Genomic DNA, 26,770 nt, shown 5'->3' with positions numbered 1-26,770 from the left:
TCCTAAGTTAGGACAAGTAACTGGTCCTAACTCGAGATAAGACTAGTCCTAACTCTTTGTGAAATCCACCCCAGGCTTGAGTGCTTGACTTAAAGTTGCCTATGGTGAGGGAGAGGGGGTATGAGTAGTCAACTAAAACTGTCTACTGTATCAAAATGGTTAACTGCTGAACCGTCCTTGGTCTGTTGTAAACAAATAACAGGAGTACCTTGAGAGACAACCATCATAATACACATGCACCACACACACACCCACATCATACAATGTCTTTGGTGTCTTTCTCTATGTGATTGTGATTAACCGAGTGCTCCAAATTGTCATGCCCGATGGAATTGTAAGTTGGGTCATCTGTATCCTTCATCTGAAAGAAGAAAAGGAAGAATGGGAAATTTGTAAACGAATAAAACTTAAATACTGGGGGTGATTCTTTCTAGTAACTGCCAAATCAGTATTATTGTTTCTAGATAGAAACTGGTTTCTGAATAGAACTGGTTTCTGAAAAGAACCGGTTTCACAATAGAACCGGGTTCTAAATAGAACTGGTTCCTGAATAGAACTGGTTTCAGAATAGAGCTGGGTTCTAAATAGGACTGGTTTTTGAATAGAACTGAACTGGTTTCTGAAAAGAACCGGTTTCAGAATAGAACTTGGCTCTAAGTAGAACTGGTTCCTGAATAGAACTGGTTTCTGAAAAGAACCGGTTTCTTTAACAGAAAAGGTTACATTAATAGAGCTGGTTTCTCAATGAAACCAATTTCTAACTACACAGTTCTTAAATAGCGCTTTATAACATCACATCTCAAAGCGCTCAGTATTTTCCCTGCAAGGTTAATATGGACCTACAGTTTTAAGTAAAAGACCCTGTTCTCCTACATAGCATTGGTCATGGTTTCTAAGGTGTTGTGGCACAATATGCATCCAATCAAAACAGGAACACCAGGGCAAATCCCTAGTACACTGGGTTCTTTTATGTGTACTACACAACAAACAGGACCTATGGCTGTACGTCCCATCTTATGGACGAAACAATAATGGTCTAGTTAAGACAGAGTTCCTTCTATTTGGGTCACGTCAACAGTTAACTAAGGTTTCAGTGCCATACATCTCCATCGGTGATGCTCGGATAGCTCCCTCGCTGAAAACTCGGAACTTAGGGGTTATTTTTTATTCATCAATGACACTTCAGCCACACATCAACAACATCAGGAATATAGGTAAGATTCGCAAGTTCTTGGACAAAAGTGCCACTGAAAAGGTCATTCACGCATTTGTTACTTCTCGTCTTGACAACGGCAATGCTCTTCTCTACAGTCTTCCTAACAACCAGATTTCCCGACTTCAACGGCTCCAAAATACTGCTGCCCGCATTGTGACACTGTCTAGAAAATCCTGTTCTATCACCCCCATTCTGAAACAACTACACTGGCTCCCTATCTCTCAACGAATCATCTTCAAGCTGATGCTCATTGTCCACAAAGCTCTTAATGGCAAGGCTCCCCACTATATTTCTGAACTGCTTCAAGTTTACACTCCATCAAGGAATCTTCGATCAAGTTCTATGCTTCTCCTCATTGAACCCACGTCTCGACACTCATGGGGTGACAGGTCTTTTTCTTCAGCCGTGCCACGCATCTGGAACTCTCTACCACTTAATCTTCGATCTTGTCTTTGTACTGCAAAATTCAAGTCTCTTCTCAAAACTTATCTTATGTCACAGGTTTTCAATGACTAATTTTGTTGTGTCTGTTTTTCTTTGTGTTGTGTTTTGTTTTTGTTTTGTTTTTTGGTTTTACTGCGCCTTGAACACCCAGAAGGGTGGATATGTGCGCATTACAAGTCTTATTATTATTATTATTATTATTATTATTATTATTATTATTATTATTATTATTATTATTATTATTATTATTATTATTATTATTATTATTATTATTATTATTATTATTATTATTAGTGCCTTGCTTAAGGACACTAGTGTCACAACAAGGACTCCAAACCCACACTCTGCTGATCAGAAATACCAGAGCATGAGCCCAGCGTTCTAATCCGCTCGGCCACAACACGCAATCAACGCAAACCTTAGAACCATACAAAGGTTTAGATAAAGTGGAAGAATTGCACAATGACACTGCCATTAGATAAGTGGTCCCCCACAAACAAACTCCATCTCCTTTTGTATCTATTTGTTTTATGTTGTTTGGGGGGTAGGGGTTGAACTTGAAGATACTTACAATACTTTTGTTGCTTTTTCTTGATAACTTGCAGAGCCCGACAGTAATAAATGCTACGATGATCGATGCACCTATACATATAGACAAATACTGTAGTAGACTTGATATGATTCCAGTCAATTTGATTCCGTTGTTGTAGTAACCGATCACCTCTTCATTGGCAGTCACATCCTGTAGAGACCAGAGTTACAAACACAGTCATTAAAGGCACTGGACACCTTTGGTAATTGACAAAGACCAGTATTCCCACTTGGTGTGTCTCAACATATGCATAAAATAACAAATCTATGAACATTTGGGCTCAGTTGTTCACCCAAGTTGCAAGAGGATAATGAAGAGTAACACCCTTGTTGCATAAATGTGTGTGCTTTCAGATGCCTTGAAAAAGGCTTTAGGCCTGAAGCCTCTTAATAATATTTGCAATAGAAAGGCCAATACATATACAGGGTACATCTAACTAAGAGAGGTTTGTGGCAACACCATGTAAATATCTCTTTTGAGTAGTGTTGGTTCTGAAAGAACCAGTGGTTAACGACTCAACATTTTGATCAGTATGCCCCGAGTGATCATCTTCAGGAGAAGACGATATAGGGAACATGTAGTTCCAAGGAGGTAGCAATCAATAAAAGTTACTATATAAATACAGAAGAGCCAAATAACCCACCTCCTCAAACCAAAATCCTGGCATGAACCTTGTGTTTACACTCCCTGTTTGCCTGCAGAAGAAAAAACATAACCAGATGGACAAATGTCAGATGAATTGTTGCTACAGCTTTCCTGGCTGATCCTGGGTGTGTGTGTGTGTGGGTTTGTATGGCCTACACCCCCTCCCCCCCCCCACTCCCCGAGAACAATTTTTCCAATAGGGACAATAGTTCCTCACTAGTCGGTTCTTTGTTTTCATGGGTCCTCATTAGTTATTTGTGTCCAAAATAGGAACAGAAAGTAAAATAGACGTCTAACGTAATGGTCAAACACGACTGTTTGTGTGGAGGGGGGGTGCAGGGATGTGGGTGAGCATATCATATGATACGTAAAGTGTGGACCTCAAAAGTTTTATTTCATTTATTCGGGTTGTGTAGCCAAGGACTCTCAGAAAAGCAAACTTTATCACTGTACTAGCCAAAAACACAATAAAGAGAAGACAGTTAAGGAAAACCCAATCCACATAGTGCCCCCTATGTGCTTCAAACCGGGACCCAAGTGGTAGAAGGCGGGAGGGTTACCACTATCCCAACTTGACCCAATACGAGATCTAAAGGCTCACAGGATATAGCCCGATCGACAAGCTCGAGGATTTACTGGCACAAAAGGAAAATTTCATCCTTCTCTTGCAAGCTGCGATATCATTGATAAAAAACTCAATTAATTTTATATATTGATTTTTAAAATCAAAGTGACAATAAAGGTTTATATAAAAATTTAAAAACCCATAATATACCAACTGCTGGATAAACCCAGATGCGAATAAAGCGAGAGGTGTGAATAAAGTTCCACTACTTACGGTATATCACTGTCAGCCTGGATGTACTGGTTAATCTGTAATCTCATGCGTAGCTTAAAAGGCATTCCTAGAATCTGTGATTAAAGATTCAATTCTGTGATTTAGTTCAATTACTAAATCAATAATCAATTCATTTATTTGATATTGTTCACCCTTTATTCCAAACCAAGGCCGAAATGGTACTAAACAGTCTGGCTCCATTTTCTATTAGTATTATTATTTATTCCAAACCGAGGCCGGAATGGTACTAAACAGTCTGGCTCCATTTTCTATTAGTATTATTATTTATTCCAAACCGAGGCCGAAATGGTGCTAAACAGTCTGGCTCCATTTTCTATTAGTATTATTATTTATTCATAACCGAGGCCGAAATGGTACTAAACAGTCTGGCTCCATTTTCTATTAGTATTATTATTTATTCCAAACCGAGGCCGAAATGGTGCTAAACAGTCTGGCTCCATTTTCTATTAGTATTATTATTTATTCCAAACCGAGGCCGAAACGGTACTAAACAGTCTGGCTCCATTTTCTATTAGTATCATTATTTATTCCAAACCGAGGCCGAAATGGTACTAAACAGTCTGGCTCCATTTTCTATTAGTATTATTATTTATTCCAAACCGAGGCCGAAATGGTACTAAACAGTCTGGCTCCATTTTCTATTAGTATTATTATTTATTCCAAACCGAGGCCGGAATGGTACTAAACAGTCTGGCTCCATTTTCTATTAGTATTATTATTTATTCCAAACCGAGGCCGAAATGGTACTAAACAGTCTGGCTCCATTTTCTATTAGTATCATTATTTATTCCAAACCGAGGCCGAAATGGTACTAGACAGTCTGGCTCCATTTTCTATTAGTATTATTATTTATTCCAAACCGAGGCCGAAATGGTACTAAACAGTCTGGCTCCATTTTCTATTAGTATTATTATTTATTCCAAACCGAGGCCGAAATGGTACTAAACAGTCTGGCTCCATTTTCTATTAGTATTATTATTTATTCCAAATCGAGGCCGGAATGGTACTAAACAGTCTGGCTCCATTTTCTATTAGTATTATTATTTATTCCAAACCGAGGCCGAAATGGTACTAAACAGTCTGGCTCCATTTTCTATTAGTATTATTATTTATTCCAAACCGAGGCCGAAATGGTACTAAACAGTCTGGCTCCATTTTCTATTAGTATTATTATTTATTCCAAACCGAGGCCGAAATGGTACTAAACAGTCTGGCTCCATTTTCTATTAGTATTATTATTTATTCCAAACCGAGGCCAAAATGGTGCTAAACAGTCTGGCTCCATTTTCTATTAGTATTATTATTTATTCCAAACCTAGGCCGAAATGGTACCAAACAGTCTGGCCCCCTTTTCTATTAGTATTATTATTATACTCTGATATTGAAACAAAGGATGTCTCATAAGTGAACTTCCTCACCGTAGCTAGTCACAAGCCCAACGAAACATGCAATCTAGGGTCCTTACTTTGAGAACCAGACACGACAATGTTCAGGGTTTTTTGACAAGCAGTACCAATCCCAGTACACGGGACCTACATGTATCTATGACTTTTTGTCCCAAGCAAAGCAAGACGGAACTATGGTCAGCTTTTATGTCCCCCCACCAAAGAACAAGGCAACAATAGTTTAGTGTTTTACCATTAAGGGAAAAATCAATTACAGAATTTCCGCAGTTTGGCCACTGAAACTCGGCAAGTATACATCCTTTTCAGTGAGAGAGTCTTGAATTATTTGCATCAATTGAATTGTGGTTGACCAGTTTCTTTACACTGGTTTGTGACTGATCAAATAAAGTCCACTTTTCGGAAAAGCAATTACATGGAGATAACAGGTGTAAGTTGCCAAACGAAAAGACTGTTTCTTTTTAGACTCTTTCATTAAATGGAGCATTCCCGTAGTGCTGAAGGACGCGAGTGCCAAGACCAGAACTTGAGCTGACACTCTGCTGATCAGAAACACCAAAGTGCCGCACCAAAATGTAGCATTTTGAATGGCAGACAACCTTAGCAGATCTTGTTTACTACTTACAGGTTCTATGGAGAAATAATTTCTGTGTTTGTCAGCATTGGGTTTCAGGCCCTCCACCTGAAGACAGGGATCCCCATTAAAGAAATGCGGATTCGACAGGGCAATTGGTGTTCCTGAAAAGAAAGGGAAAAAATATGAATACAAAATTTTTTAAAAGCTGTTAAGCGGAAATAATCCTCCAAATAAATAATGAGCTCAGCAATAAAAAGGCAGCATACAAGTCCCATCAACTTATACTTGATGACATTTTGTCTGGTAATCTGTTTTGCCTAAGCAACTTTTTTCTATGCCTAAGCAATGTTTTAATCTCACTGTCTTCATCCACCTGACACATCATTTTCGTTGGTCACTTTTTCCTGCATAATTGGGTTTTTTTTTCGGGCATTTCAGAAAGCTCTAGGAAATTGGGAGCAGGCTTTCTTATTTTCTGTCTGTGAATTACAAACTGTAAATACATACTGTTTTTGTTTGTTCATTGATTGTTTGTTTAGATGATCTTTCCATCAAGGGAACTTGGTAAACTCCCACAAGGGCAATGGGATGTACAAAACAAAGCTGGCAGCAGCCAATCTCTCTCATACAAACATTGGTTTAACCATGGAGCGATGTCCCCGTGTTCCCACATTATCAGTACCCACTGTTTGTTCACCATGGCATTACTGTTGTACCAGGGAGGATTGTTTGCTTTTCTACAGATCTTTTTAGTCAAATTAACAGTAGCTATATTTGTCTCTAGCACCCCGTTCCCACTGCACCCTGCATTGACCTCCCAATTCGAGAAAAGGGCGATCAAGACCCCAAAAGGGCGATCAAAGAGAAATAAGCTCCAGTGGGAATCCGAGGGCGATCATGATCTGACCGTGCAATTTTGATTCTCCTCGGGAGTAGGATTAAAGCGGATCTGATCGCCCTTGTGGATTGGCGATCAAAAGTCTAGTGGGAACGCAAAGGGCGATCAGACCCCGCAATTTGCTAGCAAAACAATATTTTTTTGAACCCACTTCCGTTCCCAAAAAGGGGGATCAATGCGCGATCATACTCAAGTGGGAACGCGACTGCGATTTCACGCCTGCAACTAATCTTGTTGCAGGATCCTGATTTCGCAATGGTGGATCCAGTGGGAAAGCGGTCTTGGTTTAAAATCAAATAACTTTATTGCACCAATAACTTGATCAAATATGCTTCCAGCATGGTTCGATAATGATAAATAACAAACAGCGGTTTATTTAATCATGACTGGAACAAAAACAAAAATTAATGTTACCGTATCTACAGGGGTCGATTCTCATGAGTCCTGAAGGTACGGTATCTTTCTCGTTAACCAGAAAACCCTGATTCTCTGGGTATGTACTGCTGTTCTCATAGGCATAGGCAGGTACCCCAAACATTTTCAAGGGAATACCTTCCAGATAATCGTCTTGTACAAAAGTGTAGGGCATGGACCTGTAGATCAAAGGCACAGAGGAAAATAAACTTGTATACAGGGATGTGACAGACTGTTGAGGAAAAACCAGAGCACAAAGCACGAAAGCAAGCAAGTTCGAAACTTTGTGAGCATTATGCCCAATATTAACGTTTATCTTTGGTTTTAAAAGCCCTACCCTGCAAATACGGGCATATGGTTTTGTTTTAATCTTTGTAATGAAATTGTACAAATTAAAATAAAAAAAACGGAGAAATCACATCCCTGTGTAAAAGAACCTTGATCAGATAAGACGGATAAAAAACCTTAAAACCTTATTGTTGTCTCTGCTTGCTTTTCTGATAAAGACATTATTTTTAACAACTTTATCAAAATAAGGATTAATAATGCCACTCAAACAAAAATAAACTGATTTTATTAGCTAAGCCATTTTCAGAAATTAAGCTAACCCCTCAAGAATTTGACCTGGTACTGTCATATCAATGGGTTTAAACATTTAAGATACAAATGCGTTATACAAACATGCTTAGTCATGATCGAACATGATGGCGTGACCCTAAATTTTGATAAGAATCTAAAGCTATCCATTAAGCTGATGGGGGAACATTTCATCTGAGAAATGCATCTAAAAGCTCAAAATGGATCCATTATACAACGATAGTCATGTGCTTTGGCTCGCAACCGTTTTTATTTCTTTAAACAGTTCAAGTTTTTGGAATGCAAGTACATTACACAAAGGAAACTGACTGGGTAAATTTCAATCCAGTTTTGTAGTGAACATAGAAAAAAATATTGAATAGAACAGGATTTGATTTCTGCCATAATAAAAAAGGAAGGATGTCTTCTTTCTCCCCTTTTTCAAAATGGCCGCCAACACATTTTTAAATACAGCCGGCTCGGCTTCTTTTTTAACAAAATTTTGTTTTCGTATGAGATTGTTAAAATGTATCCTTTTTTTATGAAAACAGAACAGAAAAAAGAAAAAAAAGGAAAAGAAAGAAAAGGAGGCCGCCTATTAAAAGGAAGCACGCAGGGATTTGCCTTACATGTATATTCGCCACTCAAACTTTGCATTCTTGTCCGATTAAAGAGAAAGGAAAGTACATAAGTAAATCCTGTTTCCTGTCCTTTGTTCTAAAGTAAAATAGAAACTCACCTACAGAGATCAGGATGGAACAAATTTAACGTCTCGTCTTCCTTAATTCCCATATGATACATCATGCCATCTGTAAACAATAATTATACAGTTATTGTACCCTACCATTAACCACAAGTAAGTACAGAATGTGCTTATCAACTGCAGGTATGCACTTATAGCCAGTGGATTTCACAAAGAATTAAGACTAGTCTTACTTTTTTAATATCTACTAAGTCAGGACTACTCCCCTGGGGTGGATTTCACAAAGAGTTAAGACTAGTCTTATCTCGAGTTAGGACCAGTTACTCGTCCTAACTTAGGACTATCCATGCAATTTGTATATCTCCTAGGACTAGTCCTAACTCTTTGTGAAATCGACCCCTGGACACCTTGGGTAATTGTCAAAGGATTCAGCAGCCGATTTCACGAAACTTTACGCAACTGCGTAAGTCCACTTGCGCCACGTTTATTGCGTAAGTTGAGCCATAAACGTTGCGCAAACGGACTTACGCAGTTGCGTAAAGTTTCGTGAAATCGGCTGCAGGCCGGTAGTCTTTAAAAAATTTGAGTGAAAAATTACCTCTTTCTTAAAACTATGTTACCTCAGAGGGAGCCATTTCTCAGAATGTTTTACACTATCAACAGCTCTCCATTGCTTGTTACCAAGTAAGTTTTTATGCTAACATTATTTTGACTAATTAACAATAGTATCCAGTACCTTTAACCGGGTGGTCCTACATAGATAAAAGCATTGTTATTCGCTGGAAGAAGTCTACTGTTTAAAGCAATGTTTAAAAAAACTTGTGCAGCAGGAACTGATTTTCTTTAGGATTACATTTAGATGAATGCCTAAATATTACAATTCAATTCAATTCAATCAATTTAGTTTATTGTAGGAAAGTTTTTGGTTAAAAGCTCATGAAAATTACAAAGATATTGAATTAAAAAAAATTGATGATCCCTAAATTTGACTGTTGTGTAAAGGAAATTGAAGGTTGCAACATTGTCCCGGTTTCGTATTGAAAGATCATTAAAGAGTGTCCAATCATGCACATGCGACATTCAGCCTTGAAAATGTCTGTGTATTTGGCTAACATGGGATGGTTTAAAGAGATGAATAAACATTGCTTATCGGATTGTCTCACTGCTAACCAAAACTGCTGCGTCATTTATTGTCAAATTGCCAAAATAACAAACAAACAAGGAAAAAAATCGAGATTAACAGTGTCTGGGTGTATGGTGATGATTACAAAAAAATGAACGGTGTCTACAGAGTCAAATCAGTGCTATCTTTTGCAACAAGCTTTTTTTTCTTACTTATTTGTGTGTGTTTTTATTTATTGATGCCCCTCTTTGATCTATTTGTTGTCTATTTGTTGATGAATGCTTTGTTTCTGTTAAATCTGTATTCTGATCGTAAATTAAAAAAATAGTTAAAGGCCAGACACTTGACCCTTACAGAGTCTTTCTCAAAGGCATCAAACTTGACAGTAAATCATTAAAAAAATATTTCTGCAAACAAGTAAGTTGTGCAAGGGTCTTGTCTTAAATGCATGTCATTAGATGAGTTTAACCGCAAGGCCATTCTTGGGTTTGTGGGGTGTCGTGGCCGAGCGGACAAGAGCGCCAAACTCAAGCTCTGGTGCTTCTGTTCAGCAGAGTGTGGGTTCAAATCCTGGTCGTGACACTTGTGTCCCTGAGCAAGACACTTGACTATGATTTCTTCTCTCCACCCAGGGGTACATGGGTACGTGTGAGGACAGAGATGGGTTCTTGTGATTGATTTAGCCGAGTAGCGCATTTTTTTTGGACAGGCTGTATACTCCCCAGGGAGGTGAGATGGTTTAAGGAATGAATTAAGGCCCGGTGACCAGGGGTAATAATGTTGGAAGGACTTTGAGACACCCTTCGGTGTGAAATGCGCTATATAAAAACTGGTTATTATAGGTTTTCCCGGCCAATTTCAGCAAAAAATTATTCAATTTCATTAGCATGCATTGTAATTCACGCATTTTCCCCTAATCCTCTCAAACCAGGGTTTCTTTTTAGCTCTTAATGCATTCAGCTTCGTTCAGAGCATTTTTCTCGTTCAGATTCGCTTCAGTCATTCTATTTCATTTACAGTTATTCAAGACTACACTTTGACCATTCTTAAGTTTAATTTCTACTACCTATTTACAATAGATGAATTCAAATTAAGACTCACCGAAGCGAACATGATTTTGCTGCTAGTCTGAGTTTTCTTTTTCATTTATGTGCAACGAATTACAACTTCTTTGCATTTAAATTAAAAGATGAGTTATGGCTTTGTGAGTAAACTGGAAGTTACAGCTCCATTACTGGCACATAAGTTGTCCTTTATAAGAGGTGTTTCCATGTACTTCACATTATATTTACATCATTTTTCTTTTCTTATAAATTGAAATAATTGTTCCTTTTGCTTTGTTAGCCTTAAAGTTAAAGCCTGTATCTGATAACATTAAAATGGAAACCAAATCTTTTGAGATTTTGTTGCACTGGTATTCATGTTGTTGTCTTTGTTTCTGCTAATGTCCGCAACATGTTAAATGATAAGTTAACAAAATAAATTAGGGAAACAAAAAGCTTAAAATTATAAGGGATTGTTATAAAATTTGAAAACATATTAATCTCAATTTTATCTTGCTCTGTACCGACCACGGGCAGCCATTTTTTATTCAAAACCGTTGGGCTTAAACGTCAAACCAGTGTAGAAATTCAGAGTTTCCACTGAAAGTTTCTGCCTTTATAATAGGCAGCAATGAATGAGTATAAGCACATAACATAGAATTTGAATTTGAATGCAAATGAAATTGAATGGTTGAGCAGCTCTTGATACTGGCTTTAACGAAATTGAATGAGTCTTGCGGCCTGATGAAACTGAATGATTTTATTTGACCAGTGAATGCTTAACTGTTGAAATTGACTCTTAAATGCTGATTCAAAGTGCATTCATTTTCAAAACGAAATTTAATGAGCCAGGAGTTAAAATGAATGGATTTTTGTTTAAATTGAGCGGGAATACCTATATTATTATTAAGCATAAAAAGGTCAAGTTTTTAAAAGAGAAAAATTATAAATACCTGATCCAACAATCTGATTAGCATAATCAGATTTCCAGTAGTTTAGTTTTGACTGCCCATTAAATTTGTTGATTTCGTTGACTCTTGTCTTGTTTTGCACTCCAGTGAAAGTTGTGTACTCGCCCAATGGTGTGTTGTTTCTCTAAAATGGAATAGGGAGATTATAAACTTTGTAAACGATTGGTGGAACTGACAAAATGGTCGCCGACAGTGTTTATGTCTTGTGTGATCAACCAAATACATGAAACAAGTACATGTACCTGCAAATTTATAATGATTTGATGTGTGCTTTTCCCGCTTTTCCTCCTTTGTGAAGTTTTCAGTTATACTTTAAAAGAGAGTGGACACTATTGATTATTGTCAAAGACAGTCTTCTCACTTGGTGTATCTCAACATATGAATAAAATAATAAACCTGTGAAAATTTGAGCTCAGTTGGTCGTCGAATTAGCGAGATAATAACGAAAGAAAAAAACATCCTTGTCACATGAAGTTGTGTGCTTTCAGATGCTTGATTTCGTGACCTCAAATTCTAAATATGAAGTCTCGAAATCAAATTCGTGGTAAATTACTTCTTTCTCAAAAACTAGGTCACTTCAGAGGGAGCCGTTTCTCACAATGTTTTATACCATCAACCTCTCCCCATTACTCGTAACCAAGTAAGGCATTGTGATAATAATTATCTTGAGTAATTACCAATAGTGTCCACTACCTTTAATCAGTTGTGTGGGTCAGGAGCAAACACATTGCACTTAATGTTGGTTGTAACAACTGAAATCAGCTGGTGAAGTTTTGTAATAGGTTTTCATTTTCATACAGTTTTCTCGACTATGACCTCCTCTCAGAGAGAAATATTTCAAATAAAAATTGCATGAACTTCATTGTCAGTCAGCTTTCGGAATAAAATTATACAATGGTGGCTTTGATCTGTAACAGTCCTGTACAAAACCTTTTCAAAGGTTTTATACACAATTAAAAAAAAAAGCATCAAGTATGACTGAGACCTTCACAAATGAAGTGTCGTGGCCGAGCGGTTAAGAGCACCGAATTCAAACTCTGGTGTTTATGATCAGCAGAGTGTGAGTTCGAATCCCCAGCCGTGACACTTGTGTCCTTTAAGCAAGACACTTAACCATTGCTTCGTCCTTCGGATGGGACGTAAAGCCGTTGGCCCCATGTGTTGTGTAACGCATGTAAAAGAACCCAGTGCACTTATCGAGAAGGGGTTCGCCCCAGTGTTCCTGGTTGTGGCTGCTTAATAGGCCGTAGCACCCTGTAATCCCTTATAAGGTGCTAAATAATTGGGTCTCAGCATTCATCACTGCAACAACCTATCTTTCTGAAAGTTTGTATATAGTCAGCACCTTGAGTACCTTGTTTGGTAGATACATGCGCTATATAAGACTTCGATATTATTATTATTATTATTATTATTAAAGGAGGAAAAGGGAACACCAAATAATTATAAATTTGCAGGTAATTGTACACCAGAGGCATTTCTCTCATCTCAAACATCCCCCACGGGCATTTTTTTGAACACAATACCTTCCCAACAATGGCATACCTAGGCCCAATATTATGGCACTGCTTACCGTAGAACTCTGTGCTTGCGATCACCCTTATCCACTTACTGTAAGCGCTGCATTTCTGAGGGAGCTGTTTAAGCGGAGAATGACTAGTAAACCTGTACACACGCGCACAAGCAAAAAGTCACCTTGTAGACCCCCTTATAAGGTGCTAGATACTAAGTATCGCAGTTCATAAAAACTTCAAAACCTGTTTTTAAAAGTGTGTCTCTTTGTTCGCAAGCACCTTGAGCACCTTATTGGTGGATTGGTGTATGTTTTGTATTTTTTTATTTTTTTTATTTTTTTTTTTTTATAAACTAATAATAAACTATTAATGTGTGCTAAATAAGAATCCACCATTCGTAAATGCCTGTAAATGTTTTATTTTGTATCCGCACTTGTGATTGAGGAAAAGGCAAACCATCATTTTTATACAAATTAAAGAAAACCTAGGCCGACAAATATTTTTTTTTTTACAAACACCGTTTATTTGTTCAGGGTCTTTTGTATAAAATTAGTAAAAGGATCTTTGTATAAAATTAGTAAAAGGATCTTTGTATAAAATTTGTTTGATCACAGGTTAGTTTCAATGCTGTAGCCTGAGGGGGAAAAAACCAAGTTGTGCAGGCGCCAGTATATGAAGGAGCTTTAGTACTCATTTTATGTAAACTTGACTTGGCAGTGACATCAATGGGAACCACAATGAACTGGATTGTTGTTATGCTTACACAACTTGCAAAACATAGTTAATGGCCTGGTGTTTGACCCTAGCAGAGTCTTTCTCAAAGGCTGAATAACAACTTACACAACTTACTACTTATGGCAAACAAAATAAAAGTTGTGCTTCCTATAAACATTGAGAGAGATTTTTCCCCAACATTTTTGGTAGCCAGATATAATGGGTGGGATGATGGTTCTGTATGTCAGCTTTAATACTGTTAAATGAAATATTTCATATAATAAATAAACAAAGACGCATGTTTTATGTCATGCTTGCTGAGTTCATGGGTACATGAGTTGTGTCCTTACCCCAAGTAGAAATCCAAACTGCGTCTCGAAGCCTTCCGGAAGCGGGAACATGGGCAGATGCGTATGTACCCATTCAAAGAGTGGTTCGTCGTAACCCCACACTAGCTGTCTGACTGACAAGGGCATGAATGGCTTCTCACCAACTCCTTCCATGAAGAGTGATAGCCCGGCCTTCAGGAGAGTGTTATACTCTCTCACAAAATATACTGTAGACTGAGGGAGAAGACAAAATTCAACAAAAGTTCCAATAAGTTACAGTGGAATTTTACTCTGGCTTATTGTTTACAATAGATCTTTATCATGGTGCAGCCATCTTGATTTTCTCCCATTGATATCAATATTGCCAAACCGAAGCTGGAAGAACAACATAGTCTGCGAAATGATTATTAGCATTCATTATTGTTATTTGATGTGAGGAACATGACCAAGATGGAGGCAGGATTGGTAGAGCTAAGAAAATAAACGAGCCCAGAGCCTGTGTTTTGTGTGATCAATCTTATTTCATACATGAAATAACAAACCTGTGAAAATTTGGAATAACTCCATTGTGTGAGTAAGGAGAAAATAGTGAAAAGCCATGCACAATTTTGCACAGCATGCCTTAATTTTGGTTGCAACAACCGGAATCAGCTGTCGAGTTGCTTAGGTTTTCAGATCATAAAGTTTTCTCGAGTATGACTTCATTTCCGAGGAAAAGATTTCACAGGGAATAAAATGGTTCTTGTACGAACTTCAGCATCAGTAAGCTTTCATCAATAAACAATTTCTGTACCAATTCTGTATAATAGCTGTAAAGAGTTTCTAGAACTAAGTTGTTCAAGCCAACAATTATGGTATCAGTATCTTTTGGTAAAAACTTTGTGAACTTTGGAATGAAAGTGGAATTTGGGACATTCCATAAAGTGAAATTGGCAATGGTTTACTTTACAGCCTTTAAATCCATGATTAAAAAACCTGCTGCTTTTTTTCTTCCAGCGCACTTTTTCACTCTGACAAAAAAAATGATTATGTGAATAAATCAGTAATCATGTGACAGAGAAGAGATTTAACAAATACGCTAAATCCCCAAAAGGGCTCGAGGGCCCGGATTATCTTAATCTAGACCTGGAATTTCCATGATGTTTATAATTCAGGAGGATTAAAGAATATGTGTAGCACCAGACAGACAAAATGGGGGAAAGGAAAAATAAACTTTACAGTGGGATTTGAACTTGCGATGGCACTCCACTAAGCTGTCTAGTCCTAGTCCTACAGTCTCCCTATTCTGTTATTTTGTTTTCTTTTCGAGGCACTTTATTCCAGAAGTCACAAATTCAAATCCCATTCTGTTCAATTTTTTTTCTATGTTCACCACAAAACTAAACTGAAATTTACTCAGTCAGTTTCCTTTGTGGTTTGAATTAATGTACTTGCATTCCAAAAACTTGAACTTTTTAAGGAAATAGAAACGGTTGAGAGCCAAAACACATGACTGTTAAAAAGTCCCCGATCAGCTTAATGGATAGCTTTAGATTATTATCAAAAATTTAGGGTCATGCAATCATGTTGTCACGCGATCATGTTTGTGTTTGTGAAACGCATTTGTCAAATACTTTGACCTTATTCTTTTGATCTTTCAATGAGGGGTTTGCATAATTTCTGCAAATGGCTTAGCCAATAAAATCAGTATCTTTTGTGTTTGAGTGGCATTAAGGAAAAGTCACTTGACTTCCAATGTTCCCCATACTTGATTTTCAAAAGCGTGTCCTTAATAATTTTATAGCAAACGTATTTATAACGCGCCTTTTCCACCGGGGCGAACCCCTTCTCTTTTCGAAAATTGCACTGGCTTCTTTCACATGCATTACACAACACATTGAACCAATGACTTTACGTCCCATGCGAAGGACGGAGCAATGGTTAAGTGTCTTACTTAACTTTAAAAGGACACAAGTGTCACAGCTGGGGATTCAAACCCACACTCTGCTGATCAGAAACACCAGAGTTTGAATTCGGTGCTCTTAACCGCTCGGCCACGACACTTCCATCAGAGTGCCCTGCCCTAAATTTCTATAGATCCATTTTAGCCAGCACGCACAAATGCTGTCTGCTGCATGGTAGGGTCTCTAAAATGTAATACATCAGCAAGGTTTTCCAACAAAATTTTAGTATGCATTTTCTGTTTAACTTTGTCATGCTTTTCTGTCAGGGAAAGTGTGTAAACCATTGAGGAAAACACTGAATTCACAATAAAAGTTAAAAAGGGTATGTTCAGACAGCGTACTAAGTTAGACCCGAACCGACTTAACTTTTACGAGCAGCAGAGGGCGATCAAAAAAATAAAACCCCTTTGCGTTCAGACAGCACTGAGTTAAACCCGATCCGGTTTATCTTTGGTTTTAAGAGGTCAAAGAAAACGCGACCCCGTTACTCTAACATCCTGTTTATTGTCCTGTTCATTGGTCACCGTGTGTTTACGTAATGATTATGGAGGTCAATGGGTCGCCTGTTGTGTGTTAAACCGGATGTGGTCTTTTTTATTCTGTCCACACACAGTGTTAAAAGATAAACCCATAGTGGTCTAAAGATAAACCCCCTCCCTGGATGGTTTATCTTTTGTGGGTTGAACTCAATTCAGACTAACTTTAGATCCGTTCAGACACACTGAGTTGAACTCAATCGAGTTGAACCATGAGTTAAACCAACTTTAGTACCGTGTCTGAACGCACCCAAAGACAATGATTTTTCCATGTCTTCATGTACAAAACATTTAGCTGCTATGACCCAGCAACGGTGGTGCGCAAAATGGATCAGTCTATAGTTTGAAGGAAACCTTTAGGTTCTAGTGGGGGTCTTACCCAAAATGGCATGTTGGTCGTCATGAAGGTGTCATTTTCACTGCCGACAGACTGGGAGCGATCAAATACATAAGAGTAAGGCTGGAAGCTTGTCACCGTATCATTGGGATTAAACGTTATGTTGACTCTCGGCAAGGCCATTCTGTTAATATACAACAATAGAAAGACAACATATTAAGCCCGGCTCATACTTTCTGCGAATGCGAAACGAATGTCCATGTCACAAAGTCACAACAAATAATTCGCATCAATTGAAATTTGCTCAACAATTTGCAAAACACTCGCTGCGAAAAACAGGGCTGTGACATCAAAATTTGTATTACATTCGCAGGAAGTATGAACCACGTTTTAGGGCATTGTAAAACAAATCTAATTGTTTTATTTCACCGAGTGATCATATTCTGTGACAATGCATGAATGAAACGCATTCAATACTTTTAAATAAATTCATTTATTGATCCTTATCATTTGAAACTTGTTTTTAAAAAAAATCCACTGGATGAGACATGGAAATCGCCCACCCTACACGCAGCATCCAATAATCTCCCATATTTGACTCAAATATGAAATTTGGAACAACGCGGCTGTAAATATATGGCAATATGGTGGATAAAAGGTTTACTTGTGTTCCTCCATCAAATGAAAAAGATCAGTATGTGTGGTATACAAATAAGTATTGCATTTTAATATCAAACCATATATTAAATTATTCCTACAGAATGCTTGGCTGATCGCCAGAAGACCCAATTTAAACCCAATTTCTTCCAACTTTCTAAGACAAACCCACCACCCACATCAGATATAGGGGAAAAGAAGCTTTAATAACAAGTCCAATTAAGAGATATTTATTAATGCTTAGGTAGAAAGGCCACACACTAAAAAGCTTTACTGGTTTGTTGGCTTTTTTTAGGGGATGAAGGGTAGGGGGGGGGGGACCCGGGTAGTGACACAAGGTTGCATTATTGTCTGCTCATGTGTCAAATGTTACCAAGTGTATGAAGACCACAGAGAGGGAAAACAGTGAGGAACAATTTCTTACTTGTAAGAATAGGGTCCGATTTCGACGACTTCGGGCTCTGCCCCTTGCAACACTTCTTCTGGATTTTGCAGATCGAAGAAATAAAAACGAGTGTAAATAGGAAGCGTTGGATCCTTCCATTCTGTATATATGGCTGATTTAGGGTCTATGACCATCGTCTGGAGGAAAAAGAAAGAGAAAAAAAGCAACAGAAAGAAAAGAATCAGATTTGCGTTGCACACTCTCTCAATGATTCCATCTACATACATTATAATTGGAGGAACAGTAGTATACTTGTACACATTCAATAGGGATGTAAGCCCTATGCTTTGTTTTTGAATGGGCAAGGGCACCTACATGTAGGCATTTTCTCCTTGGTAAAGGGCTCCCTATGAGGATATTGTAAATACAAGGGCACCAAGGCAATGACAAGTGAGCATGGAGGCATGAAGTATCAGGACTGGGGTTAGGGTTTGAGAGTCATTATGGAGGTTTAGCTGCACATTAAGCGAGCAAAAACGTGAACGTGTACAAAAAAAATCTCACGTTTTAAGCATACGTAAAATTACCATCTTTCATGTCAGGTACGTGCAGATGTCATATGTGGGCATGAAAAAAACTCAAGGTGGTGACGTCACAAGTTTTTGACGCTCACGTTCACGTTTTTGCTTGCGTACATGCAGCTACGCCTCGCTAATGCTAAAAAAAGTCTGAGACTGAGATCCAGATCTTAGGAGCTACATTGAAATGATTAAAATTTTATCTTTTGATCACCCCTGGAAATGCATGAATTACATTCACGCATGCGTACAGACCCTGTTGGTTGGCAAATGCCATAGAGTTGTGCACTAAGCAGACGCCCAATCATGCCCATTACCTGCGTACAAAACAGCGCTCATTTTTGCCAACCAAAATGTTAGTGCGCACGCGCTTTGTGCGATTGACATATTTTATCAAAGGGGTCCAGTGTCTTTAAGGGTCTATGAAATACTACTCACCTGATCTAAGATTGTGTCCATGAGGGCGCTGAATGAGATGGGAATGACGAGTCCTCCCATCAACACCATTAAGATGCCGATTGTGATGGCAATCACAAAAGTTCTAGTTCTTAACTTGGGGCTGTCTTTGCTGGAAGTCATGGTGAAGATCTGGCTAAGTACACCTCGAGGTGATGTAGCTGGTTTTGAAGCTGTCTGGCTGTTGTCAGTTCCCAAATCGAAATACTGGCCAAGCAGGGGATCTTCAATTGTACAACTCAACCAGTCCTCAACCAGACCTGCCCAGTTACCAAACCTAACGTAATAATAAACTTGGGTAGTTCATTATCAAAGATGATGGACTACCCAAGGTTATTCTATGGTTACGTAACTGGGCAGGTCCAAAGCTCAAAACAAACAAAAAAGTTTACCAATACATTAACTATAAACGCAACATACACATCTGTAAAAGATAGTGGTACTTGTAAGGATTATTCTGTTTACAATGATCGTGGCTGTTCTGCTATCTGTTTAGCAGTTATCACATTTCAGAGGGCAAGGTTTGAGCAAACAATGCTCAATCGTTATGTAAAGGAGATGTTATCAAGAGCTTTTTTGCTACCGTAGAAATCATAGGGTGCCGATTGATAAAATGCCTTGGAGTCCTTTCAAAATTTCTTTTTTTAATGAGATGTCGCCTGACACAAGACCGCAAGGCCACTTCAAAGTGGGGGCTACTCTTAACTGATTTGGGCTATCAACTAAGCCTTAGGGCAAATGTATGTGTGTGTATTTTTTTTGTTTTATGCTTACTTGAATGGATCTTATTATCAGAACATTTTGTTGGTAAATAAATGATGGCGCTGTCCAATTCAGTGACATTTTGAGACTGTTGACTTGAAACCATAGGTTTGCAAACCATAAATGTTTGCAAGGTGTAACTATTAAGAACCACGAATTGAATGAAAAGTTAAAGAACTGACTGAGTTAATTTATTGAAATAACTGGTTTAACTTACGACAATCAGGGCGGGCGTGACTACAAGAACTGCTCAAAAATAATGTAATGAACCCGAGGTACACAAACAGATAACAAACATCCAATTGAATAAGATTATATAGTCTAGATAATATGTGACCAAAAGAAGCGAGGGATTAGCGGTGGAAGTGTCAGTGATAGCCTGGTGTAGGCGAACTCTTTTGTTAGTTGTAAACCACAGTCAAGCGCCAACTCTTTTGTGCTTCATCTGAGTAAAGTCTTTTTATAATCTCTGGAAACGATTGCGTCCCGAAACTCAACCGATTGACCCTCTATAAAATAATCGTTTGCGGCAATCGTGTGATGGTTGCCGAACCGGCCCTAAATGGACCGCGCGCCTAACCAGCAGAGTGAAACCACTGCTGCAGTGTACATATCAATGCTAAAAGCACTTATGTTCCAAATCTGTTTTTGTAAACTAAGGCCAAATAAAAACCCTAAAATCCTCCTTTTTTTCAACAAAAAAGGGAGGACCCTAAACAAATTTTATTTATTTGGCCATAACAAAAAATCTTTTAAACATAAGTGGGTAAGTTTAAGTTACTTCCTGATTTTGTATCAACGCAAAGGTCACATGTTGCAAATCTGTTTTTGTAAACTTAAAACACTCATTTTACCATAAGTTTGTAAGTTACTTTGACCTTGTTGTTTTCTGTCTAGACTAGACTCCTGGGTTAACCTTTAAATCAAAGTCGAGCATGCTGTCAGAGAGAAAACTTGACGAAAGTCATTTACTGGTTCATTTCTGATGTGTGACGAACCATGCGTTTCATGATTACTTTAAACAAAAATGGCAGCAACAAGTCAGGCTCGGTGATGTGATCATGAATTTTTACATAATCTATACACTCGACCTACGTTCTATTGTAAACAATCGACAATTGATTGTATAATACAAGAGTGGTAGAGCTTACAAAAACGTCCAGACAGTATTTACACTTTGTGTGATGTGATCAACCAAACCATAAACATGAAATAACAAGCTCTAAATACCCATTATGTGAGTTAGAATAAAATAGTGAATAGCCATGCACAATTTTCAACATGCATTTGTGAACACATTTTCCTTAATTTAAGTTGTAACAACCGAAGCCACCTGTTTTAGTTTAGTTTTTGACAGTTTTCAGATTTAGTTTTCTGAAATGACTTCCTTTTAAGAGGGAAATATTTGAAATAAAAAAGCAATGCGAAAATCTACAAGAACCTGGGGTGGACCCTGTCATAAATAGCCTCGTCACAAAATAAAATATGTGCACTAAAGAAGATAATCCAGTCTCACCAATGTGCAGGCACTTCATTTTAAACTTCTGTAAATGATTTAGGGCATTCCGAAATGCTGAGAGCCTGAACCTTAACTCATTTTTTGCAGGGATTATTCAGCTAAGCCTATAACAAAATTGATGGTTCGGCTAATTTGAAGGTGTGTAGAACCTCAATACAGTTTTAGGTTAACTGGTCATTATATGTGCCTTGTCACATCATAGAGCTCTATCCTTGCTCTATGGTCACATGAGGCAACTTTTACAAACAACTTGGACTGTTGGAGGCAACCATACATTTATTATTGCACTTTTGTTAGCATATTATTTATGATTTTTATTCTATGTACTAATGCACATTCTATGTCCTTGGTCAGCCCGACAGTCAGCCCATCAAGACTATTCTACTAACGTGCCTTCAAATGCCCAAATCTGATATTAATATGGTTTGTTTACTCATTGTAAAATACTACATCATGATGGTCACATGACATGACAGTTTTTTGAAAACTTTTTAAGTCCAGGCATATGTCCCAGGCTTTTGTTTTGTTTTGTATGTGTTTTTATGACTAATAAATATTTATAATAATAATAATAAGAAGAAGAAGAAGAAGAGTCCTGGAAGTCCCTCCTAGTCAGTCTCCCAAACAGGTTGATGTTAGTCTACTGGTGACTAATTCAAAAACATCAGCACAGCCGATCAATTCTACTATTATGTGCCTTTAGAAAATGCCAAATCTGCTATTGATTATTTAGTCAGTCATTGTTATGTCACAATGATAATAAGAGACCAGTGGATCTGCTGTGCAATATGATTGACAAGCATTGTCCTGAGTGATTTTTAAGAGATAGTATCACACAAATTTATGGCAAATCTGCTATTGATTATTTAGTCAGTCATTGTTATGTCACAATGATAATAAGAGACCAGTGGATCTGCTGTGCAATATGATTGACAAGCACTGTCCTTAGTGATTTTTAAGAGATAGTATCACACAAATTTATGGCATTGATCCAGGGCGCAATTTCATAGAGTTACTTTTTACAAGCAAAAAATCCCTGCTTAAAAACAATGAGAGGGATACTAGTCACAAATTGAAACATGTGACATGGTATTTTAGCTGGTAACCATTTTGTTTTGCTGTATTTTTAAGCTTTAGAGCATAAAATTGGGCCCATGTTTTTGTTAAATAAACTTAACCTCCCAAACAGTTTATGTACGGCCCTCTAACTGGCGACTAATTAAAAAAAAGCAGCGCAGCCAATCACGACTATTCTACTATGCCAAATCTGATTTTGACTACTTGTTCTGAATAAGGGAATCAATGTGTGGTGAAGAGGTTTTCAACTAGTGGTTTAAACCCAGCGAGGCCTGGTTCTTGATAATTTTACCCAGAGGAAGTCGAGGTAAATTATCAAGAACCAGGCCTCGACGGGTTTAAACCACTAGTTCAAAACCGATTCAACACACTTTGATTCCCATTCATAAATACCTTTTTCGGTCAAAAAACATCAACACTTTTTGGTCAAAAAGTAAAACAAATGCAAAAATTATAACTGTTCAATGATTTCTTTCAACACAACGCCCCTCCAGCTATGGTAAGGCCCTCGGCCCGATCGGGTAAACAATTCCTTATAAGGGAATGCTGTGCGCGTCCATGACTTAACCATGTTAACTTCACCACCCAGCATGACAACACCGTAGAGCACTAAGATTAGAACTATAGACAACACCGTAGAGCACTAAGATTAGAACTATAGACAACACCGTAGAGCACTAAGATTAGAACTATAGACAACACCGTAGAGCACTAAGATTAGAACTATAGACAAAGGGCACTTGCAATGAAATATATCTGAAGCCTAGTGCATTTAGTTCCTACACATGTACAAATCATTGGAAACTGAAACACAAACTTTTGCCAGAACCAATTGAAACTAGACATTAGGTGTTTGTGAACAAACACAAAGCTGTTCCGTGTTCCTTTGCTTGGATTATGAGCTAAAATGACCAAGGAGTCTATCATTGAAAAAAAGAAGAAAATGCTGAATGAGTTATGGTGCCACTTCCGGTTGACCCGGAAGTAGAGGTCGACATGGGGTCATGGTAACCTAAGGCTCAGCCTCCAATGCCCAAGGAGTCTCTAACTGAGAACAGTTTGAAAATCGATATTGCCACACTTTGGGTTGACCCGGAAGTAGAGGTCAACTTGAGGTCACGGTTTTTCAAAATTAATCTCCAATCCCCAAGGAGTCTTTAACTACAAACAGTCTAAAAAACGGCAGTTTACTTCTTGAGATATGGTGCTACAAAGATTTCCCAATTAAATATGCAAATATGGGTCACGTGGTTAATTAATTACGATTTTTAACACTTTTGGGGGTCAGTGGTTTGATGTTTGATCTAGTACGATTTGATTTCACAGAACTCTTAGCCACCAAACTCTGCGCTTATGATCACCATTTTCCGCTAACTGTGTTTTTCAAACATCATCGTGTCATGCATGCACACATGTTATGTTGGGCTAACAATTGAGAAAAAGAAAAGGCAACACTATCGATATAAAGATAAGAATCTAAATATTACAAAAAGAAATATTTTTTTAGTTTTGGGGGATAAAAAAATTATTGGTCTCGTGCTGAGCTTCGAACTCGCATGTATCAGTAAAGTAAGTGGACTGATGACCACTAGGCTATGAGGGCCAATGAATTTTTCGAGGGATTACATGTATGTATATCAACAGAGGAGATTATGACCCGGCGAAATAATTCTCGTGTCATGATTTTGCGAACATTGTCACTAAATATGAACTGCTAACGCCTTTAACTATTAAGTAGGGTTGAAGTCGTATTAGATGACTTTAGGGGTTTTTGACGAGGACCAGCTCGAAAAGTTTAGGACAACAAAAATGAAGATTTATCTCCATTGATGGTCATCATGGACGAAAAACGGAAAACTTGAAGGACAAAATACAACCAAAGAAAGGACGGGCCTATAAAAGAAATGTTCAAAACCTTTGAAGTTCAAAAGCCCATGAAGTAAGTAAATGAAGAACTAGGGCCTATGGCCTAAAGATACAAAATAGATACATAAAAGTAAAAATCTGAAAAAATTAACATGGGAAAAACCAACAAGGAATTTGTAGGCCTATAAACCTTGCGCTTCCAGTGAAATTTCTGTATCCAACTGCCATTTTTTCATTCATTATGAGATTTGCTTTTTAACAAACGGTAACAATGAGTGAAAAGATCACATCCATAAATATTGATTTACTCCTAGAACATGGAGGTTCGTTCCGCTATCGTCTCCACAAAGCAGAACGAACCTCATAGATCTGGGAGTACAGCAGCCGATTTCATGAAACCCTAGGAGTAGGATTAATCCAATCTCGAGTTAGGAAGAGCAACCCATCCTAACTTAGGATGGGTTCAATGCGTCCCAACGTCTTTAGATACGGAATTTAACTCGTCCTAATTCCTAAGATTAATCCTAAGTTAGGAAGAGTTTGGTGATGTCGACGACAGGCCCCCTACTCTGCCTACTACTAACTGAATTGTCATTTTATTATGAGGACTTCATTTTATCTCCCGGCTGCCCTCTGTTCGATGGTTCGATCATAGAGCAAGGACTGTTTTGATTGCGATAACAACCTAACCTTCCCCCAGTCCCGACGGCGGGAGAAGGGTTGCATTATCACAACGAGGATTGTTCGATCGAACGACCAGACTTGACTTGAGCCTTTATAGAGAAATGGTTTAGACAAGGAGCCGGCACTAACCTATGTTCGTAAGTGGGGAATCGCGATCGTAAGCGCAGAATTCGGCGGTAAGCAAAGCCATGAAATTGGGCCCAGGACAGAGGCAGAGCCCCACATGAGAGTGGTTAACACATGGAGGAAGAATGGAGAAAGGAAACGGAAAAGTTTCCGAATGGCGCCACCACTTTTTCATTCGATATGAAATAATATAGTATTTAATTTACCTCAATGAGAATGTATCAATTTTTGTAAAAATTAGTGAAAAAGTGGTGGCGCTGTACGGAAAGTTATGAGACTAACCCACTACTATGAAAAAAAAGCTTTTGACTGAAAATAATCCGGAAAATAGATTTTTTAAATCCCGAAGCGAAATGGCTAAAATATTGAACACTTTTTATAATTTTTCTTTTGTTTATCACCTCTCCCCCGGCCATGACATCTTGACAGTGAAAGTTGTACTTACAAAAACGAGCACAGACAGCTGCTTGTTTGTCAGTCAGAACCCTCTTTCCAAGTGGTCCAAACTTTAGCGGACAATCGATTGCTCGTCGAAGCGTCTTAAATTTTTCAAGGACGGCCGAACCGCAGATCATTTACATTGTAAAAACAGTAGGTAACTAGTAGCCGCTCGGCTGGATTTATCGCGGTGTCGGTCGTTTCGCGGATGGCATTGCTGTCTGGACGATCGTCAACCAACACATTATGCACGTGTGTACGACTGAAACATGGGGGGGGGGGGGTAGTGGGGCATGACCAGCTAGCTAGGAGGGACCAGACTAAAACTTTCAACAGGTCAATGACCCCATAATAGTGGCTTCTTCTAATTTTAGAGGAATAGAATTAAATTATGGGGTCAATGACCTGTATTTACTGCTCATCAGAAAGCTCAGATTAAACTCTTAACTGCAAACTGATATTAATTGCTAAGGGAAGTGCGATGTCATAAAAAAAAGACACTGGTGATTTTGAAACAATTCTTCAGAAAACTCTTCTTAGTGCTTTTTGTTTAATCAAGCCCCAAGGGTTTCTTTCTTATTTGCCTTTTGTAGTTTTGTGTTTTGCTTAAATTGATGATCTTCCTGTCAAAGGAACCCAGCAAATATCTCCCACAAAAGGAAATTAACACCAAGCTGGCATTCATCTCTTTCGTAGAAACATACTGGTTTAATGATCGGATGATTATGAGTAGCACAGAATAAAGAAATTCTGATTATTAGTGTCTTATAAAGAAAACAAATCCACCAAAGGATCATTTACAGTGACTGGTCGCTTGCGGTCATTGGTCGCTTTACCGATTATATATCGCCTGGCCATGGCATTGCCGTCTGGAAAATCGCCAACCAACACATTACACACGTGTGTACGACTGAAACATTGGGGGGTAGTTGGACATGACCAGCTAGCTAGGAGGAACCAGACTAAAGACTTTCAACAGGTCAATGACCCCATAATAAGTGGCTTCTTCTACTTTTAGAAGAATAAAATTAAATTATGGGGGTCATTCACCTGTATTTAGTGCTCATCAAAAAAACTGAGATTATGCTCTTAACTGAGAATTGATCTTAATTGCTAAGCAAAGTGTGATGCCACCCTGTCCCAAGTTCGCCAACATCTTAATTTTGAAGGGATTTAATGGGCCAGTCGCTAGCAAAACATGTAGGGAGTTGGGGTTTGTGGGCCAATCCAAACATCATGCAGAGAAACATAGGATATAAAAAAGTGAGTGCAACAATGTATCAACCAAAACCTTGAAAGAAAGATTATTTTATTTTCCTCTTCTAATCAGAAATGTTTAATCACACCAAGTGACAAAGTCAACATAAACCTAAACATTGGTTTAA

The 26,770-nt window shown here is 38.1% G+C and overlaps 1 protein-coding gene across 4 annotated transcripts; it reads right to left on the bottom strand.

The window, feature by feature from the left end:
• On the bottom strand, positions 1 to 25,630 carry LOC117296017 (scavenger receptor class B member 1-like). Of its 4 annotated transcripts, none has more exons than XM_033778884.1 (14): positions 25,527 to 25,630; positions 25,393 to 25,486; positions 18,896 to 19,173; positions 17,919 to 18,076; positions 16,880 to 17,021; positions 14,043 to 14,255; positions 11,447 to 11,588; positions 8,364 to 8,433; positions 7,049 to 7,227; positions 5,785 to 5,897; positions 3,736 to 3,809; positions 2,896 to 2,947; positions 2,232 to 2,402; positions 1 to 361 (listed from the first exon to the last, which is right to left on the bottom strand). In XM_033778884.1, the coding sequence occupies exons 3-14, from the start codon at positions 19,034 to 19,036 to the stop codon at positions 257 to 259; spliced, it is 1,560 nt and encodes a 519-aa protein (XP_033634775.1). In that variant the 5' UTR covers positions 19,037 to 19,173; positions 25,393 to 25,486; positions 25,527 to 25,630; the 3' UTR covers positions 1 to 256. The 4 variants fall into 4 exon arrangements, with proteins under 4 accessions (XP_033634775.1, XP_033634767.1, XP_033634750.1 ...); XM_033778876.1 differs by having other exon boundaries at positions 18,896 to 19,190; positions 25,527 to 25,592; XM_033778859.1 differs by having other exon boundaries at positions 25,393 to 25,627.
• Positions 25,631 to 26,770: the final 1,140 nt, after the last annotated feature.

The sequence above is a fragment of the Asterias rubens genome, chromosome 1, assembly GCF_902459465.1.
Source record: "Asterias rubens chromosome 1, eAstRub1.3, whole genome shotgun sequence".
NCBI lineage: Eukaryota > Metazoa > Echinodermata > Asteroidea > Forcipulatida > Asteriidae > Asterias > Asterias rubens.
The sequence above is the reverse complement of the archived record's forward strand: the minus strand, read 5'-3'. Positions and strand labels throughout refer to the sequence as shown.

Coding starts and splice junctions, on each gene's coding strand:
- LOC117296017 (XM_033778859.1), bottom strand. CDS start 25,522: ATGATCTGCGGTTCGGCCGTCCTTGAAAAATTTAAGACGCTTCGACGA. Junction 19,174..25,392: donor AGCTGTCTGTGCTCGTTTTT/GTAAGTACAACT, acceptor GTAACTGGGCAG/GTCTGGTTGAGGACTGGTTG. Junction 11,589..14,042: donor AGTTTGGATTTCTACTTGGG/GTAAGGACACAA, acceptor ATTCCATTTTAG/AGAAACAACACACCATTGGG.